The 19,318-nt window shown below is 43.7% G+C and overlaps 1 protein-coding gene across 1 annotated transcript in view; it reads right to left on the bottom strand.

The window, feature by feature from the left end:
* Window positions 1-3,414: 3,414 nt before the first annotated feature.
* The window catches only part of INF2 (inverted formin 2), a gene marked incomplete at both ends in the record, with an annotated part of 30,686 nt that continues 14,782 nt past the window's right edge, over window positions 3,415-19,318 (bottom strand). The window contains 20 exons of the mRNA XM_079537535.1: window positions 3,415-3,473; window positions 4,452-5,159; window positions 6,195-6,353; window positions 6,885-6,987; window positions 7,721-7,885; window positions 8,392-8,512; window positions 9,087-9,157; window positions 9,779-9,886; window positions 10,011-10,081; window positions 11,294-11,394; window positions 12,007-12,092; window positions 12,179-12,281; window positions 12,893-12,954; window positions 13,041-13,186; window positions 14,034-14,942; window positions 15,458-15,599; window positions 15,715-15,856; window positions 16,833-16,866; window positions 17,586-17,745; window positions 18,212-18,327. Of these exons, the coding sequence (XP_079393661.1) occupies window positions 3,415-3,473; window positions 4,452-5,159; window positions 6,195-6,353; window positions 6,885-6,987; window positions 7,721-7,885; window positions 8,392-8,512; window positions 9,087-9,157; window positions 9,779-9,886; window positions 10,011-10,081; window positions 11,294-11,394; window positions 12,007-12,092; window positions 12,179-12,281; window positions 12,893-12,954; window positions 13,041-13,186; window positions 14,034-14,942; window positions 15,458-15,599; window positions 15,715-15,856; window positions 16,833-16,866; window positions 17,586-17,745; window positions 18,212-18,327 (3,566 nt within the window). The remainder of the gene's footprint in view (window positions 3,474-4,451; window positions 5,160-6,194; window positions 6,354-6,884; window positions 6,988-7,720; window positions 7,886-8,391; window positions 8,513-9,086; window positions 9,158-9,778; window positions 9,887-10,010; window positions 10,082-11,293; window positions 11,395-12,006; window positions 12,093-12,178; window positions 12,282-12,892; window positions 12,955-13,040; window positions 13,187-14,033; window positions 14,943-15,457; window positions 15,600-15,714; window positions 15,857-16,832; window positions 16,867-17,585; window positions 17,746-18,211; window positions 18,328-19,318) is intronic.

Raw genomic sequence — 19,318 nt, 5'->3', positions numbered from 1 at the left:
TAGGCAACAACGCGAGTCCTGTGTTTTGCAAGCAGAATGTTGGTATATGGATCTACGTGTTAAATTGCTGAATTAATAAATCTGGACACCCATTTTGTTTTGTCCAGTGTCACCATCTGTCAAATGAAGCCTGTGTGTGGCACTTCATGAAGTTGAAGAACATCTCCCACCTTGTGTGAGAAGTGCTACTGGGGAACAGACTGGGTTACAGCCGTGAGCCTGGGACTTCAGAGGGCACAGACAAACTTTCTGTCACAGCATGATAGAGCAAAATGTGTGTATTGTGCCTTCACTTCCTGACCCATGGGTAGGCTCCCATCTGGGAGTGTTTCTTGAGAGAGTTCGGGCTGTCAGAAGGAAAGAACTGTGTGTTGTTGATTTAAACACCAGTCCCACTCAACAGCTGAAGGAAATACCATTTCTAATGACAGATATGATGGCAAAGGTTGCACAGGAAGACAGCCGTTAGCTTGATCGCATTGCTTTGGTTCATTAGAAATCAGCCCACAGACACCACTGAGTCTGCATGGGGTGAGGTGAAGCATCTTGTTGTCTAAATTTAAAACATTAATTAAGTTAAAAGAAAACAAAGGAAAACCTTGATTCCAAAACTTTGTTCTTTGGTGAGATAGGCTGAACTCCCATTGTGTCCACATATGTATCATAGCTGCTGGCAAACAGCACTGTGGACTTTTGCTTTTGCCTTTTCCCTCTCAGCCTCACCAGACTGCAGTGTTTGAACACTTGGCCTATGCTTGCTGTTTGGTTTATCCTTTATTTTCTACCAAGTAAATCAAGTAGGTTTGTGAGCAGAACTGCCAGAGTCTGGTTGTTTATGAACTGTTGTGCTTTCAAGTTGAATTGCGTTTCTGTTCGACCTCTGACTGAACCTCTTCTTACAGGAGTTTGTATGAGGGAAAACTTTCTCAGTACAAGGACAGCCAAGGAGGGAATCTGGCTGCTCGCAGATGTTGTGCTGTTGCCATCCTTATTGGGGGACTGGTTGGACTGGAAACCTCCTGTATTATGCTATAGATATGAACATTTGTCTGGAGAGATTCTGTAGGGCCTAATACGAGGGAACTCAAGCACCTCCTCCTGTGTCCAAACCTTTGTACGGTGCCCTCTGTCAGTTTTTGTAAAACATTCCTTCTTCAAGGTTTTTCAAATTTGGTTGGAAATTTGTTTAGCTGTTGCCAGGACACACACAAACACAAGGTGACCCCCAATATATTGGAGATAACATGAGAGATTATTTGGGTATAAAAGAATAATGGTGTTAATACAGAAACTGCTGCATAACAAGTTATGGTCAAGAGGAGAGAACTGAATAGCTGATTACCTAAGTCCTTATACAGCTCTGAAATATTATTTCACAGAGTCACAGGCTGTTCCTGGCGGGTCAAATACTGTCCCTTCTTTGTTGCTTTTATAGAGACTCTAAAGGATTTTGGGGTGTGGGGAATAAGGAGGTGTAGCCTTTATCACTGCAAGTGCATTTGTATAAGAAGGAAAATTCCTACAGCTTCACTTCAACCTGGCAAATTCTAGCTCCAGCCAGAGAGTACAAGGAGTGTGACAAGAACTTAAAGGTGGTCTCTGAAGAAAAAAAAAGATAGGGTTATAAATCAGGTGAATCACCCCGGAAAAAAGTACTGGACTTCTTTTCCTGGAGTCTCCCATCTTTGTGATGGGGAGCACTTCTGGTTTGCTAAGGCTGCCAAGAGGAATAGGCTTGAGTTGCATTTGGGGGAGGAAACACCATGGCTACAGACTAAGAAAAGCAAATAGATTTTCTTTCCTGTGACTTTTCCAAATGACACAGGAATGAAGAGAAAAAGGGAGTTGAAGATTTCAAGTGCTGCTTTTCCACTGCCCTTGCAGCTGTGAGCACTTGTGGGCACTGGTGGCATCTCAAGGATGTGCCTGACTCAGTCACTTCTTAGTTCTTAGTGGCGCTGGCTTTCCATGCATTCCTCTATATTGCTTTGCTATGTCTCCAGAGGAGAATTTGAAGCTGTCTGCATCTCCGTTTGTTAAAAGTAACCTTTTTTTCAAACCTGCATGCAAGAATCTCTGTGCTTAAAATATATAATTTGAGTTACACAACTCTCGGTTCCAGCTGCCCTCCCTCTGCAGCATAATCACGAGCCCTCACTGCTACTATTTTCTACTTCTACAATTTTCTGCTCTTGCTGTAAATCTTCATTAGGATTTTTAAACTAATACTACCACTCCCCTTTTTCTCTCAACATAATCATGAAACATGGTACTGAAGGGCCAAGAGGAGAGGACAGCAGTAGTCAGGAGCATAACTACCCAGTATCTCTCATTTTCTCTTCCTAGCAGTGATGCTTCAGGTGCAGAAACAAAAGCAACCCTAAGTGGGAATCCTGCAGAGCTTCCTTTGCTCCATGCCCTCAGGGCTAGGGGTTCCTGTCCCCCTATGCATGGGGGATGCTGAAGAATAAACACATTCCTTTCAGGAAATGAGAGAGTAAGAGATTTAGCATCATTGATTCAGTTCACAAGAGGTGTTCATCAGGGTGGAAAGGACAAGTAACTATGCAATTTCAGTACAGTGGATGTTTTGACTGTTTATTTTTCCTGCTTTTCTTTGCACTTTCAATAAGCATGCAAACTTTTGTTTATAAAAGTTTTGGCCTGAAACTGCTAAAGTTTTCTCACAATGGGCAAGAAAACTGCCCATTGGAGGGAAGTTATATGTACCAAGATCTCTGCATGTTAGTTTTTTCAGTCACAAAAGCTGAATCCCCTCCTTTACCTTGTCCCATAAAAATGCACGAGTGCAAAGAAGTGTGCATGGTCTGTTTGCTCCAATGCACTACCTTGTGTGCAGTATCTGGAGAAATTGAACTTGGCTTTGAGTTGGAACTGGTATCTCATCCCAGCATGTATTTATCCCTGGGCCCAGTGTTTTATTTCTTTATCCAGATGCCTGTATGTATATGGTGCTATAGTAAGTGGCTACCCACAAGCAAACCAAACATCAGTATTTGCAGGAGGTAGGTACTGAAATTGCATTTTTACAATTTTTGAGAAAAATAATGGGATCAAAGCAAGGACTTTGTTTATCACATGAAGCTGGATTCACGTGGTTAGAATACTGTCTTTTAATTATCTGCAGGGAAAGGCGATTGGCTGCTGCTGACACAGAGGATGGACATGTGGGATGTGACCCAGTGTTGTGGGGAGATCAGCACTGACTCCACTCAGCACAAGATCAACACCCTAGTCAGTGAAAATCAGAGTAGCAAATTTGTTTTAGATGTATTTGTGATTAGACACAAAGACAAAAAGCTTAGCTGATATGCTAACTATTGATTAGGTCTGTAAAGTCCCGAAGGAACTGGGGTTAGTTCACATACAAATGTCTTTGCAAGTTTACATACCTCATTGTACCACACAACCTTTTTTTGTTTTATAATCTCCAGAATCAGTCTCAACCTCTGCTTTTAAACAAAAGAGACACACTAAATATATCTGATCATGGCAAGGTAAATGTAACGACAGGGAACTTCTTACAACGAAAACACTGTCCAGCAGTAGACAGGTTCCTAGGATGCCACCACTGGATGATCAGGGAACTCTATGGCTGTTGTGGGGTTCATTACAGATACAAGGGAAGCATGGTGATGGCTGGGAGCTATCTTTGTTGCAGCTCTACCTGCTGCCTTCTGGAAGGCAAGTTTGGGAACCACTGTTCTGGGAAAACACCTCTGTTTCGTGCCTTGGTTTTAGCTAGGGGAAGGTGCATGCTTGAAACATTAATACTTAAAGCCCCAGGCAATGCTGGGACTACAAAAGTAAGGTTCTCCATGGTAGATAGTCAGCCCAGGCTCTCTCTCTCTGTAGTGAGTATTCAGACTCTCCTTTACTTTCCGCTCTGCCTTCCTTGTCAGTATAAACATTCAACACTAATAAGGAGATCTCTCCACTACTTTCCTGCCCATCTGCTGCATAAAACAAGCTTTGGACAGCATACTGTATCTTTAAGTGCTGCTGTTTGCTGGCTTTATGCATTTATAAGTAGCTGAAAGGGGTGATTGCTGATTAAGTATCCACTATTAACTGCTCTTAATCACAGCTCTGGAGTCTAATGGAGCTCTTGTTTGCACATAATTGTGCCTCATAGCTGTCTTTACCATGCTTGACAGATGTGCTTATTGCCATCTTTACTATGCATAATGGGCTTTTAATTATTTATTCATCTTTACCCATTTATAAACTACTTATAAATGTCAAAAGAATGAATGATGCTTATGTTTTTATTTTTACATCTTTTTCAGGTTAGAAAAATAATAGCTCCATTAAACACAGGGACAAAGGGCTTTCTAGGGATAGCATCAGACCTTGGAGGAAACAACACCTACAAATGTACTAGGAGGTCCCCCCCATTTAACTCAGTGCCCGAGGGCTATATAGGCTACCTGAGTAGCTTTTGCTGTGCCTCTTCTTCTTTCTCCGTTTCCCAGATGTCCTCTGCTTTTCCCTGTCAGTGTGTGTTTCCCCTGGAGGAAGTGTTGCTGAACAAGAAGAGTCGGTGGCTGGCTCCTCCGAAAAGGATTTCTCTTGGGAAGTGTCCAACAGCGAGTCTGTACCAGGGTCTTCATTTTCCTTTGCCATCTCTTTCAACTCTGCCTGATGTGCACCATCACAGGGAGTGGATGGAGTGCTGGGATTGTCTCCATTCTGGCTCAGCTGGATGTCCTGAGCTGGCCTGCAGCTCTCCAAGCTACATTTGTTGTCTTGCTCTTCAGAGATGGACCCATTGAGCTGTTCTTTTAGAGCAGCACCAGAGCTGCTGCTGACAAATGTTATATTGGCACCTATGTTATCAGCAGAGAAGGAAATGGCACCACCTGGCTGGAGGCTTGCCATCCCCGCACCCTGCCCATCTCCATCAGCTTCCACTAAGTTTACCAAAGGGCCTTCTGTCCTAGACCCTGGTGGCAAATTTTCTTCAGCATTATTTTCAGGTAATGCCTGGTTTGGAGCTGAGACATCTCCAACATCTCTACCCATCTCTGGTAGGGCAGCGGCCAAGGACAGAGTGCTTTCTGAGGGATGACTGTTGTTTTGCTTGGCTTTATCATCCATCTGCTGACCTCCTGCTTGCGGATCCTTAATGCTTTTTCCTTCAAACAAAAAGCATGAGATCAGCCATATACGCAGAGTTGCATCCAAAATCAACCATGGTGTTTCTGGTATTGGGAGAGGTTACAGGCTTGCTGCTGCCTACAGTGATTGCACTGCCCCTAAAGCAGCCATGGTGATGGGTTGATGGTTGGACTAGATTATTTGAGTGGTCTTTTCCAACCTTAATGATCCTGTGATTCTATATAGGCAGTACCCTTTCATCCTACAGCTAAGGAAGAGCGTCTTCATTAGCATTCCCATCTCCCTTCCCAGTGCCCCATGTGGTCACTCCAGTGGGACTCTGAGGCTCTACATTAGCAAAAGGCATGTTTTCAGCAGGTGCTCTGGTGTCCCATGGTTGATGCCTATGAAAGTCTTTGCACTTGCAAAGGGTATCTGAAAACCTATATCAAGAAGAGATCCTGAACCAGCTGGGAACACTTACTTGGTTGGCGCAAGTACTTAAAAATTTCTTGCTGGCCCTTCTAAAGCCACAAAGTCAGGCTTTACCACACACCAGTGCACTCTGACTGTAATTGTGTGTTGATATGCTCAGGTCACGAGCCAAAAAAAAAAGGCTAAAACCATAGGCTATCTCCTAAAAAACACCTGGGTGAATGGGGTTCTTCTGCAGATAGGACTTTCTAGTCCTATTTTAAGTGCTGCCTTAGACTCCCAGATGTAGACAGAGGGTACAGCAGACTACAAGATGAAGATAAGCTATGCTAGTGAGATTTGATTGCATGGGGGGACAGGTGGGGATGACCTTAGTGCCCCACCAGAAGTGTCCTGTGGCTGAGCCATGGGCTGTGACTCTCAGACAGTTCATCAGTGCAGGCACAAGGCCACAAAGTCTGAGGCACACCTGGCTGTCAACAGCTCAGGGCTTTTTGCTCCTGTCCACAACTCTGCTGCAGATCCTCCTTAATTAGGATGCCCCAAATGCTGGAAGGTTACTTGCTTGCGTGCTTGGCTCAGACTCAGAGACAGATGGGAAGAAATAGCTGCAGGTACAGTTGGGTATGTGTCCTTACCAGACCGGCTCTCCTCAGGGATCTCCGCAGGCAAGGCTTTAGGAGGTGCGTCTGACTCGTGTCTGTTCTTCGTCTTTCTCAGTGTGAACCCTTTCCTTATGTCAGCCAGCAGTGCATCAATGACGCAAACATCCTCCTGCTTCACCAACCCCTTCTTAACTGGGATAGAGAGAGACAGGTGATAAATGTGCTCCTGAGAGAGGAAGGATGCAGACTGCACAGCAGTGCTATCACTTGGGGTTGGTACTGCTTCCCTGGTACAAACAGGGCATCTGCAAGACTTCTGAGATGTCTGCAGCCTATGGTAAGCTGGAGCAAGACTATTTCAGAGTAGGAAGAGACTTTTTAGGGGAAAGTCAAATGTCTGTTGTTAGGTTTAGGATTCAGAAAGTTTGTTTAGAAATTGAAATATCTAAAATAACTGAAATGTTTCAGTTTTATTTTTGTCTCTCTCCTTCTCAGTCAGCAAAAGTAAAATTCTCTGCCCAGCTGCCACTGTGAAAAGTCAATTGCTATCTGTGGCCAATAAGATGCCTAAAAACCTTTAGTCAGCCTGCACTTGGAAATTCAGAGAATAAATTACCTCTACTGGTCATTAAAGCAGGACCAGCAAAGAGCTTTCATCAGCTCTTCCAGTCCATTTGGGATTGCAAGTCCTCCATTTCTTTTGATGCCCTTTCAGATACTCACTGACTTTTCCATTTTCTCCCTTCTGTCTCTTCCCCTCTTCTTCTTCCAGCTGTTTCTTCCTCTTCTCTGCTTTTGCAGCTTGTTCCTTTCTGTCTTTGTTTTCCTGCAATTAAGTAACAGGGACATGAAAAGGTTGGCTAAAGATCTGCTAGGAGAACCAATGAAGAGAAAGACGATATGCAGATGGTTGCAAAGGCAGAAGAGAAATCCTCAGAATAAATAAAAGGAGCATAAGGAGAACTGTTTTGCCAAGAGAGTGAAAATGGTTTGTGCAGGACTTTGCCCAGACCCAGTAGGAAGTGGCAGCGGTCATTTGAATAACACAGCTACCCCTGTGCATCTTCTCTCACTGACAGTCATCTGAGGCAAATGTGGAAGGTACTGAAGCCATACATTCTTTCAAACTAGTGGCCTTTTGACTATACATTCCCCTTCCGATCCTATTTGTTCAAGTTGAAGAATTAAGTTTCATAATTCTGTTCTAAAATTTATGCACTCAGCTGTGAAGGCATTGGACTTGATGATTCTTATGGGTTCCTTCCAACTTGGGATATTCCATGATTCTATGAAAGCATCTCTGTGAATATGCAGCTGAAGTTGCACTGAAATCCCAAATCATCAGGGTCTGGATCAGGCCAGGAGCACTGGCAGTATATGAGGATGAAGTGGAGCAGGAACCAGATACCCATTCACCAGGTGACCTCAAGCCAAGTATTATGAGAAGAAGTCCATAATCAGCAGCCTCCCCTCCGGGCTCTGTGCCTGTCCCACCAAGGACTGTTGGAGTAGAAATACGAAGCACTATGATGTGTTCATCTTTGTGTGCACTCACTAACCTTTAGGGCTCGGATGAAGAGATCTCTGAAAGTCTTCATGGTGCTAAATACATCCTCTAAGGACAACTTGCTTGGGTCCTCACAGAGATAGTTTGCAAGTTCTTCTCTCTTCCTGTCAATGGTTTCAAAATCTTCTTCCAGTTTTCTGGAAGCATCAATGCTATCCTGAAATGCATTTAGTATAGACAGTGAGACACCATCCAGAGGATAACAAGTGAAGTGTACATAAAGAAAAAGGATGTCAACATAAGAACTTGGAGCAGAGCTTTTGGGGTGGGAAAAACCAACACATGGCTCCTGGTGAATGTGTTGTGCCACTGTGCAGGGGTGGCTTTAGCAACACACAAAAAGCTCAGTGCAAAGTTTCATCCCAAGAGAAGGGGTTTACTTTGGCGACCTGCACAGAGAGTGAACACATCGACTCAGACATAGTGAGGAGAGGCAGAGTAGGGAGAGCCATTGAAGCAAGCCTTTAAGAAAGCCTCACTGAAGGTAGGTGGGTTTGGGGCAAGCAGACACCACTGAGTTCTGTGGCATTACAGCCTGTTTCCAAATCTGAGAGTGCATCTTGTGGTAATATTTTTCACCCCCTTGTGAGCGTCCTCAGCTACATGCAGCATGCTGGCTTTGTATGTGTAAGGTGGAAGCTATAAGGGAACTCCAAGACTGACCTGGATAGGTTTCTCATACTGCTGTTTCACATCGTCATTTGCTGATGAGACCTTTCGCTGGAGCTCCAGCAGCTTTTTTAAATTGGCACTGGATTCTGAGCGTATAATATCAAGATTAATTCTGAAATCACACAGATGCCCTGTATTAGTTCTCATTACTGTATCATGCTCTTACAAAAGAGACGGCAAGGCCTAGCAGGTTTGGTTGTCCCTCTACTTCCCATGTGAGCTTGAGCCCTCAACCCTGTACAGGCTGAACTCATGAAAAAGTTCAGCACTTATGGAAAGATGCTCAGTCCCACTGCAGCATCATGCATTGAGTAGGTGAGCACCCAGAAAGTCCACCCAGGGTTATCTGCACCCACATTGCTCAGCATTTGCTCAGTTTCCCTGGTCAAAGGCACTTTAGAAGCTCCTGCTACTGCAAATGCGGTGCAGATTGTGGAAGGGCCCATAAGGCAGTATTAAATAAATGCACTGCAAATGTCAGACCTCAGTAGTACCAGCTGTAGAAGAACTATAATATATTAAATAGGTGTAAGCACTCATCACCAAACCTTTTGGTTAAAGATAAGTAAAATGCCATCTTATTAACATGCTGTGCCAGCTGTGGGTATCCTAATTTCTGATACACTGTTGACATGCATGGGCTTTATTTTTGTTTTTCATTTGAAGGAAGTGACACACAATCTTACCCTGCTGCTTTTGAAACATATTCAAGGTCCTCCGGCAGTTCCAATAGGTCTGTGTGGCTGTTTTCTACTTCCTGAAGCAGAAAAGAGAAATAAGCACTGTTTGCTGAGTGGTGCAAGCTGGGAGAGGAGGCAGCACTCAGAAGGACAACTGCACTATGCCCCTCATCTGGCCTCCTTTCTGCAGAACTTAACCATGTGTAACTGATGAATGAGAGTGGCAGAGCAGAATATGAAGAAAAAGAAACAACAAACAGTAATGCATGGAATAAGAAAGTCATAGGCACTTAGTGGGGAGTTTGAAAAGCTCAAACACAGCCTGGTGGAGAAGCGAGTGGCCGTGAAAAGGCAGAAAGGATGAATGGGTACAGAGCAGCCAGGATGGCTTTGGTGGCCACAAACTCTGTGCTTTGCAGCTGATGAACAGAGATTGTGCAAATATGAACAAAGGAAGTTGCAGCAACTGCGGGGAATGATGCTGGAGGAAAGCAGGACAAAACTAAAAGGAGTTCCCTGAGAGCTGAGTAGTGCCCACAGGCATTCACCACCAGCCTAAGAGAGCCAATGCTTTTAACTTGTGGCTAGATGGGGAGGATAATGAATAAGAGTGCATTACATTAACTGAATCTAGAGTAGGAGGAATGGTTCACTAAGGTAAAAAGCCTCCCTTTCCTTTCTGCCCAGAACTGTAGTACCTCCAGGATATGGTGGAGCAGCGTAATGCGGGTTTGGTTTGCTTTGGTTTCTGTTAGTTTGAGTAAAGTGCTGATTTTAAACCCATCAGCATCGCCTGTGTGACTTCCCTACAAGATAAAAAAAAAAACAAACAAACAGATGTAACTCTTCTGTCCAAATTACAGCCTTAGATGTGAAGATCATACACACATTCTGTAGATAGGTGGAGGGCAAGCCAAACAAAGTCCTTACGTAGTTCAGAAAGTTTCCAACTTTGAGAATCAGTTTACAAAAGAGAGGCAGACGGTGACTGGTCAGAAGATCTGAAAAACATAAAGGGCTTTTAAGCAAAAGCCTCAGATAAACCAGAACATTTTCTAAACTGGATAAAAAGTGGGACTCTGAATTCCAGCAAACCAAATCTGATTTTTCAGGTTTGCGGCCCAATGGCCCAACCTGCAGAGAAACTGATTCTAAGTAGATTCAATCCCAGTAGCTGGCCTTAATGAAAGTTTCTGCTCACTTGTATTTCTTTCTTTATTCACATCTGGTCTCTCATTCCTAATGGAAAACGATGTGGAGCTGGACTCTGATCAATTGGAAGTACCCAGATTTAACCTGCCGTGGGGTACGAGGGCTCCAGCTTTAATCCTGCAGACTCCATTCAGCTGTGCAGCAAAGCCAGTTCTGACAGTGCTCCAACTACCTGCCAGCTGCTAAAACCAGACACACTCCATCTTTTCCTGGTCTCACATGGTGAAGGTGCTTATCAGGCATGAAGGGTACAGTCCCTGTCCTTGCCCTTACAACAAGGTGCTGCAGAGATGTGCTTTCTGAAGCACTCAGGAACAGATTTAAAAGGAAAAGATGGCTGCAGGGAATTTTTGGGGAGAGCTTTATCCCAGCAGGCAGCTGTAATTTCAGCTGGAGAAGCCTAGAGCAGGCATTCTTTAAGACAAACAGTACTGACAAGAAGTGCTTTCAGCAGTGGGACCTGAGATTTCTGCCACAGAAAAAATATATATATATCTATTGCATAATTTCTCCGTGTATTCACAAACTTGAGCATCAGCAATTCAAAGCCCAAAATAACAAACTTTCTCTTCTGATTACTTTTGTAGGCAGGGAAAAAACTAAAGTATCACTGCTTTCTTGGGAAAGTTTAGGTATGCTTTTCTGGAAGCAGAGAAAATTGCTGTGTAAAGATCTTAACGTAATGAATTAGCTCTAGATTCAGCTCTTTTGGAAATTCTGACAAGCTTCCAACACTTCATTGTCAAAAGTGGTTCAGAAGAACACAGCTGCTGCAAAAGAGGAGGTCTGAGGCTGAGGGAAAATGGTCTCCAGTCATATTAAAGGCTTTGATAATCAGTGGAGATACCGAGAGCTGCATCCTGTACTCTGCAGCAAACCAGTGAAGAGGCTGCAGGAAAGCTGTGGTGCTGGGGAGACTCGCTGTATTGCTCTAGAGGGTTTATCGAGGCTTTACAGCTGACTGTCTTAAACAAGATCCAGAGTTAAGGTCAGACGTTTACCTTCGCAGGCTTTCCGGATGGCTTCAGCTTTTGGCTGAATCATATCCAGAACAACAGTAGTCTCTTCACAGATCAGCATACATTCAATCCGTAGCTGATAGCTAAGGATGGAGATTGATTAAAAGCTTAAAGGCATTACAATCTTGGCCAACACATCAGCTCTCTTCCCACATCACCTCTAAGCCTGGCAACCCCATCGCCAGTGCTGACAGCATTGCTGCCTTCCACATCCACATGAGATAAGTGCTTGTGGAGGGCTGCCACTTTAGACAGGGACCAGTCCTTAGCCACATGGTCCACCTTCTGCAACTCTCAGCATAAATATTAGGAAAGATTCTTCTGAGTAAGAGTGGTTGCACATTAGAACAGGCTGCCCAGGTGGTGGAGTCACCGTCCCTGGAAGTCCACAAGAAGCATGGAGATGTGGCACTGAGGGGCACGGAAGGGATGGTTCGGGGTTGGACTAGGTAGTCTTAGTGGTCTTTTTCAACTTTAATGATTCTTTGATTATATACTTCAGAGGGAGAAGAGGTGCTGCAGAAGTGACACCCTTTCATACAAGAAAAAGGGGAAGGGAGGGCTAAGGTGGAATTGGAGACCGACCAACTGTATCTGTTGGTGTTTGAGACCTATGAGACTAATATAGAAACTTGAACTTCCCATAGAAAAACCGAGGAAAAGATTGGGTTGACGTTCACAATGAGCATCCTTACCTGGGAATTTGAAGGAGGAGAAGATAAAACTGATCTGCGTTTGCTAGCTTCGACTTCTCTTCTTTGAAGGCCTTCAGGTTTTCCATCTAATGAAAAATAAAGAATCAAGACTGCAGGACTTCACTGCACATTCAGCTCTTTGAATCAACGTGTGCAATTTTTCTCTCCTGACCTCATGTTTTTCAGGCAGCAGCTTCAACAGCTGCTTTAGAACCTCAACGTCAAACTTGGTCCGATCTCCATTCTGGACCATGGCAGCCACCTCTTCATTGGAGCTGCAGAGAGAAGCACAGGTAGCAATCACTGAAAGGTCCCCCTTCCACAACCACATGCTCCTGAGAGATGTACTTGCACAAGCATTCTGTGCTTTCCTTATTGAAGGTCACAGAGATAGGAAAGATACATCCCAGTGATTAACTCAGAACTGGGACCTGGAAGATCCAGATTCAAGTACTTGCTATGCACAAAATTTGCTTCTGGCCCCGGTCAAATGACTTAAGACTAGGGATCAATGTTCCAACTCAGATGTCTGTCTCTGCATATGTGACTACCTTAAAATAAATGAATTCTTATCTTCCTTCTTGGTCCTTCTTTGAGGAAGAGTTTCACTTCCAGAGGCATTTCACAGCCAAAGCTACCCTAAGAGTCTGTGCTATAACTCCATCTGTAACATGGAGTTGTAGCACTTCATGAAAAAACACAGTTAAATACCCAAGCCTAATATTTTAGAGAGAGTATATGACAAGCTGTGAAGTAATCAGATTTTACAGCAACACAGACTACAGAAAGAGCATTGGCAAGAATAGATTTCTTGAGGACCTTACAGGCACTATGCACGACCTATTCAAAGTTTTGTCAACTGTCATGAAAATCAGCTATATCTTACCATTTAAACTGCTTCAAAAATATGTTCAAATTGAGACTTTTCTTGGAGTCCAAAAATGTGATCTTCATTAAAGAAAAAGAAGATATCACTTATTAGATGAGCTGTCTGCGGCAATCTTTACTCGAAAGAATGAGAGTGGCCCCCTCACCTCCTTCGGCTCTGCCTTCACTGGTGCGGCTGTTTTCTCCTTGGGGGTTGGTTGTGGAAAGCAAAACAGCTGCTCAATGCTTGTGTAGTTGGGCTCTATGGTTTCCTCGCTGCTGCTGCTCACTGAAGCCCACATCGAATGACTTTCTGAAAAAAAGACAAGGGATTAAGAGTGGCTGCAGAGCTGAAAGCTCCCAGCTTTTTTGGGTAGTTTGAGTTGCTAGAAGGGAAATTCCTCAGAAGGTGAATTAAATAAGAAGAGACATATTTTTGATTTTGTAATCAAGTCTCCTTGTGTTACGCTGGCAATAGGACTGCTTAAATAAATCCCTATTGCATTCTCTTAAGCATTGAATTAATCTCCACTGCACTTTCTTAAACCTCTTCTTTTCTTTAAAAAACAAAAAACATCACCTAAACGTGATGCAGGAAGCTCTACTGAAACAATTAAATGTCCCATGATTAAAAACATGCCTTATTTGTACTTTAACTATGCCTTGCTTGTTTGGGGCAAAACCGACCTTATTTGTCCTTGCTTCTTCTCATATTTCATGTTCCATTTTTGGATCCGCTAGGAGAGGGAAATGTGACCCAAAAATCAAGAAACAATTCAATACTTCTCATGTCTCACCAATTATTTCAATGTCCTTCCTGAACTATGAGCTGATTCTGATCCGTACTGCTACATATGACTTTTATGTACTTAGAGTCTGTTGAGAACTCAAGCTTAAGGCATGTCAAGGTGGATTAGGGCAATCTTCCCATTCTTCCCCCTTCTTCAATTTCAAACAATTTCTTTATAAACGAGCTATTCCAAGCTATTTCGTTGGGATGGTTATTTTGTCAGTGATTCCATCCTGCTTCCATTTATTTAAGCTCAGCATGTAATAGAAATCAGGGAAGTTCTGTGTCTAAACGGAGTTAACTAAACCTGACAAATAGCAGTTTTTCCCCTCCTATAAAGTAGTTGTGACTTCATACTAGAAGCACCCACCTCTCACCACATTGGAGGGCAGCTTCTGCCAGTTTAGCTTCTTCATTCTCAGCGTTGGTGTCTTCACTGCCTTGTATGCAGGCCTGATGGAGCCGAGCGGGCAGCTGATCTGGGAGGCTACAACAGCTTCTATGTGATCTCCAGCCATACCAGGCAATGGCGGTGGAGGAGGTGGGATGCCCCCTGTACCAGACAATGGGGGTGGTGGTGGAATGCCCCCCATGCCAGGCAGCGGGGGTGGAGGTGGGATTCCCCCCATGCCAGGCAAAGGAGGTGGAGGTGGGATTCCCCCCATGCCAGGCAACGGAGGTGGAGGTGGGATACCCCCCATGCCAGGCAATGGAGGTGGAGGTGGGATTCCCCCTATGCCAGGCAACGGAGGTGGAGGTGGGATTCCCCCTATGCCAGGCAATGGGGGTGGAGGTGGGATACCCCCCATGCCAGGCAATGAAGGTGAAGGAGGGATGACCCCCGTGCCAGGCAATGGAGGTGGAGGAGGGATGCCAGGGAGTGGTGGGGCTGGTGGTGAATTCATGGAGGCTGTGGGGGGCATGGATGCTGGGCTAGATGGCAGGGGTGGAGGTGGTGGGGGTGGAGGCGGTGGTGGTGGAGGGGCAGGAACAGCGTTGGGTGGAGGGTTAGAGGTCTGTGGTGAGGTGAAGCAGGCTGAGAGCGGTGAGGACGAGGTCTTCTCTTCACAGGCTTGTGGTCCTGAGGAAGCTTCTGGTGTCGTGCAGGGGTTTGGTGATCCCACCAGGCTCTGAACTGCACTTGTGCATGGTTCTAGTTCAGTCTGGATGCCTCCATTTGCATTTCCAGAAAGATGTTTTTCAGCTCTTTTTTGCTTGTTTGGATGCTTCTTGATAGATAACAGCCTCTCAATTACTTCTTCAACAGTGTTTCCTTGGACTAGAAAAACATGTTGAGGTCAGAAAAGAGGATGATGCTCAATGAAATGTTCATGCTATCCAGCTCCCACAGACCTGGAGCCACAAAGCTCCAGGATAATTTTACCCAGTGGTACTTTAATTTAATAGGGAAATTCTCATGGTACTGGCTACACACTGTTTTGAGCACGCCTGCCAGCAAAGCCAGGCAGCCCCAGTGGCAAGATGCCAATGAAAACAGATTCTTGTTGACTCTCGTGACCCACAGCTCACTACAATGCCAGGGATTAGCCATCAAAGCAAGATGGTGAATCTCGAGCCCAACATGAAACTTGGCCAGTTCTCATTGGCATCTGTAGAGCTGGAGCTTCCCATCAATACATGACCCTGTGCAGCAGGTACAGTTTTGTCTCTATTACCTTCCCAGGGAACAACTTTTGTGGGCACTGGGTTGGATGAGGAAAAAAGACAGCTGACTACAAGGCTAGATGTATGTCATTCTTACTGTCTGCAAGGCTATATGTATGTCATTCTTACTGTCATTGGCGAGCAAAAGGGCTCTGTTCACTACTGCATCCAGTGACTCCCACAGCAGCAGGCTGGAGTGGTGAGACGGTTCCAAGTGGAGCAAGCTCTGCAGGATGGACAGCAGCTGGATGGAGACTGGGGAGCGGCTCACCTGGAAAACAGGGCAGCTTTCCATCACACCAAGTCTGTGTACCAGACTGGTTGCAAGCAAACTCTGTTAACTTTGCCACTGCAGGTCTTTGCAACCTACATGAGGGCCTACTTACTTTATTGAAGAGAGATGAAAAGACCTCATGGTGATCATTCATGTTTATCCCATCACATATCTTCAGTAATTCCTCATCATCTTCTATCTTGAACTCTTCAAATGTATCACACTGGATAAGCAGATCCTCCTCCTCTATGTCTCTAAAGTATTACAGAACTCATTTTCACTGGAGAGCCCTTCACTGATTTTCATATAATTATTTTTCTTTAAATGGCTTTTAGTTCTTTGCCTCTCAGACTCAGCTGGTTCATGCTGGAAGTGCCCAACTCTACCTTACGTATAGAGGATCAATTGCCATTAGCATATCTTTTCTCGAACTGAATATACCTCTTTGTATAGCCAACACATAGAAGTCAATGGGACTACTCATGGAATAATCTAGCCCAGAGTATGCTTTATATGTACTTCTCCTTGGAGCAGTAACAGCAGAGTGGCGTTTCTACCTTTTCTGAAATTGGGCCGGCACCTTTTTTTTTTCTTATAGTCAACATAAACATTGCTTTTTAAAAAGCTTCCTTCTATGCTGTTCAAAATTCGATTAAAAAACCAAAAACATTCTAAAGCCAAGTTTTCTAGCACTCTTGAGAGACTCAGTGCAGGAGAACTCTGCTTGTGCTTGCTGTCAGTAATGACAGACCTTCTCTAACTTTTAAGGGTTTGGATAGAGCAATTCCAATTACATAAAATGTTCTAAAATTTATCATGGGTTTTTCTGATAGAACATCATTTTAAAATTATGAAACCCTGAAGTCAGATGCGTGCAGATATGCATTAGAAAGGTGTCACAGCATTCATCAACTGCTTAGTGAGCCCACAGCATCACTTCAGGTTAAGTCTGAAATGTAGCCTCAATAATATCATTGCTGATCTGTGCTCCATCTGTGCCAAAGCCTCTGTCATTGCCATCTGCAACAACAGCTGCTCTCATGACACTGTGGTCGATGAGAGCACCTGAACATTGGCCTAACGTCTCCAGTTCCATGTAATGGCTGCATACCTGTGTGGTCCTCTCCACCCATGTATACCTCACAACTGAAGACTGCCAAGTATTAAACTTCCACAGCTATGTTACTGTGACTCTCATTTGTATAAGAAAATTTAAACAGTGATCCTTACCTTAGCTTGTCTAAAATATCCAACAACTGAAGACCTGGCAGAACAAAAAATACATATATATATATATTGGCATTATGATCTACTTGGCACTGATCTACTATGATCTTTATATAATGTTACTCTCATAAACACTTTTTGCAGAAATAAAAAGTGAAGCTATCCCAAATCTGTCAAAGTAGGTCGGTTCTTTCCATAACTGAAGAGACCTACAGCTCACATCTGCAGCTGAGTGAGCTACTGAGCATCCCTCTGGGGTTGCAGAGGGACACTGGCACTTCTAGGGCACAAGTCTTCTCATTCTAAAGTAGATGTCTAAAGCAAGTCATATGAACTGTGTGATCAAATGTCCCTTTTTCTCCACAGAAGGAAATGGAGCCTAGGCTCACCAGCACAGATGTGCACATTATATGAGGTGAATCCAAACTTCATCTCCTTTTATGATGAATTGTAATATAATGAAAAGTGCCCACAAAAGATGGCTGGTTATAAAAATGTGTTTGAGAATATCAGGGGGTGGTGGGATGATAGAAAGGATCAAAGGTATGGGAGAGCATCAAATACATCTGGCTAAAGAAATGTTGATGAAGAGAATAAAGAACACACAGACACACACAAAAGCAGGAATCCAGCTGTATTATTTGCAGTTTTCATCCCCAGCCCTCTTTAATTACCCTACAGGTACATCTAAAGATAAAGCCATAAAACTGCCCTGTACTTGGCCATGAGAAACTTAGGTCCTACAAATATCCTTACCTATGAACTCATTTCGGATCTGTGTTCTTGTTCTTAGGTCTTCTTTCCCAAGTATGATGGCATTGATAGCACTCAGCAGTGTCACCATGTATGGCACATTATCTGTGTTCGACAGCTCATTCATTATGACACTGAATCGATACTGCTGGTTCTTCACACTCTGTTAGTGACACAAGTGACATTTCTGTTTAGACAGTTCAGTAACAACTTCTTTAGTGCAGGCTCTCAACTAGGGTCACCATCTTAAAACCATTCTCAATTTATGCCTCGGAGCACAATACAGGAAGATAGAGGTAAAAGCAGCACTCTTATCATGGAACAATGTCTGGTCAGCGGGGGACATCTGTGAAACTTCTCCGGCTTTCTGCTAACTTACATACCTGGTCTTGTAACCAGTGAAACCCATGGATGTGGCACCATCTACCTTCGTACTTTTCCTGACATAAAGAACATTCTTATTGGTAGTCCTTTGCCCAGAGACAAATCACAGAGCAATGCCTCTGGGCTTCTGCTGACCAGGCCAAAATTCCTATAAATTCCTTTGTAAATCCCTGCCTCTCTTACCAAAATGATGCAAAGTGACCTTCTCTCCAAACCCTTTTCTCCTCCTGCAGCTCAAAACTTGCCTTGTAATGATCCAGGGCATCCAAAGCCAAACCATGGCCATCTGATGAGTAAATGCACAAGGCAGCCAGGAGTTCAAATACTTGCTTTTTCACCATGACATTAGTTGTGTCAAGTGCTGGAGGAAAATGAAACAAAACAAAGTGAAAAAAAGATTTTTAAGATCACAAAGTTCTGAACCTCAGTGTCTTCTGCTGTAAGGCTTGTGGATAGTGGCAGAAGAAAACCTGAAAGAGTGCAGCCAGTGGAGGACAGGAAGAAAAATATCCTTATTTATAGATGTCCCACTCCAATAGCAGTATGTGGTAGTAACTTCTAGTTAGTAACTAACTCAGTTACCCCACCGGCTTTTTGGTGCTACATGTAGCTGTTCACCTCTTCCAAGTACTAACAGCAGCCAAGATCTCAGCACTTGCAGTTATACATTTTATTTCCAATTTTCACATGCAAATGTTTTCTAGAACAGCAGATGAACCATTTTCCCCAATTAATGAATCTTATTTTTAGTGCAGAATCACTCAACATGCATATCAAATAGGCCATTTGTTCTTTCCAGTTCTCATACATTTCCTTTTCTTTCATTATTCTCTATGAGCCCTTGGAGGTGAGAGGGAATGGATTAGGTTATCTTATTTTTGTGTTTATTGGTGCACAAAGAAGCCAGACTGCTGAGAAGCCCAGGATATCCCATTGTCTTTCACAGTACAGTAATGCCAGTTCTGTATTTCACACTTGTTAAGAAAATACAGTGTGAAAGAAAAGAGGACTTGAAAACTATAGAGAGGAACAAGCCATCTTTCAGATGCATCAGATTAGATGCATTTTAATGAGCTATTAGTAAGGATATCCAGGTACAGCTGTGATCTCAGCTCTGTGGAGCAACACAGAAATTATCATCCCAGCCCCACTGCCTATAGTACCTAGAAGTACTATACAAGCAAACCCTAGGAGATGACCTGGAAGTTTCCTACCAAATGAATGGCAGGAAATGTCAAATGATGTTATATCTCATTTACTAGAAGGAAAAGACTGGGTAACATGGAAAATGGACTCTCTTAACATAGAATAGTTTGAGTTGGAACAGACCTTTGAAGGCCATCTAGTCTAGC

This window comes from Tetrao urogallus (assembly GCF_951394365.1).
Source record: "Tetrao urogallus genome assembly, chromosome: 6".
Lineage (NCBI taxonomy): Eukaryota > Metazoa > Chordata > Aves > Galliformes > Phasianidae > Tetrao > Tetrao urogallus.
The sequence above is the reverse complement of the archived record's forward strand: the minus strand, read 5'-3'. Positions and strand labels throughout refer to the sequence as shown.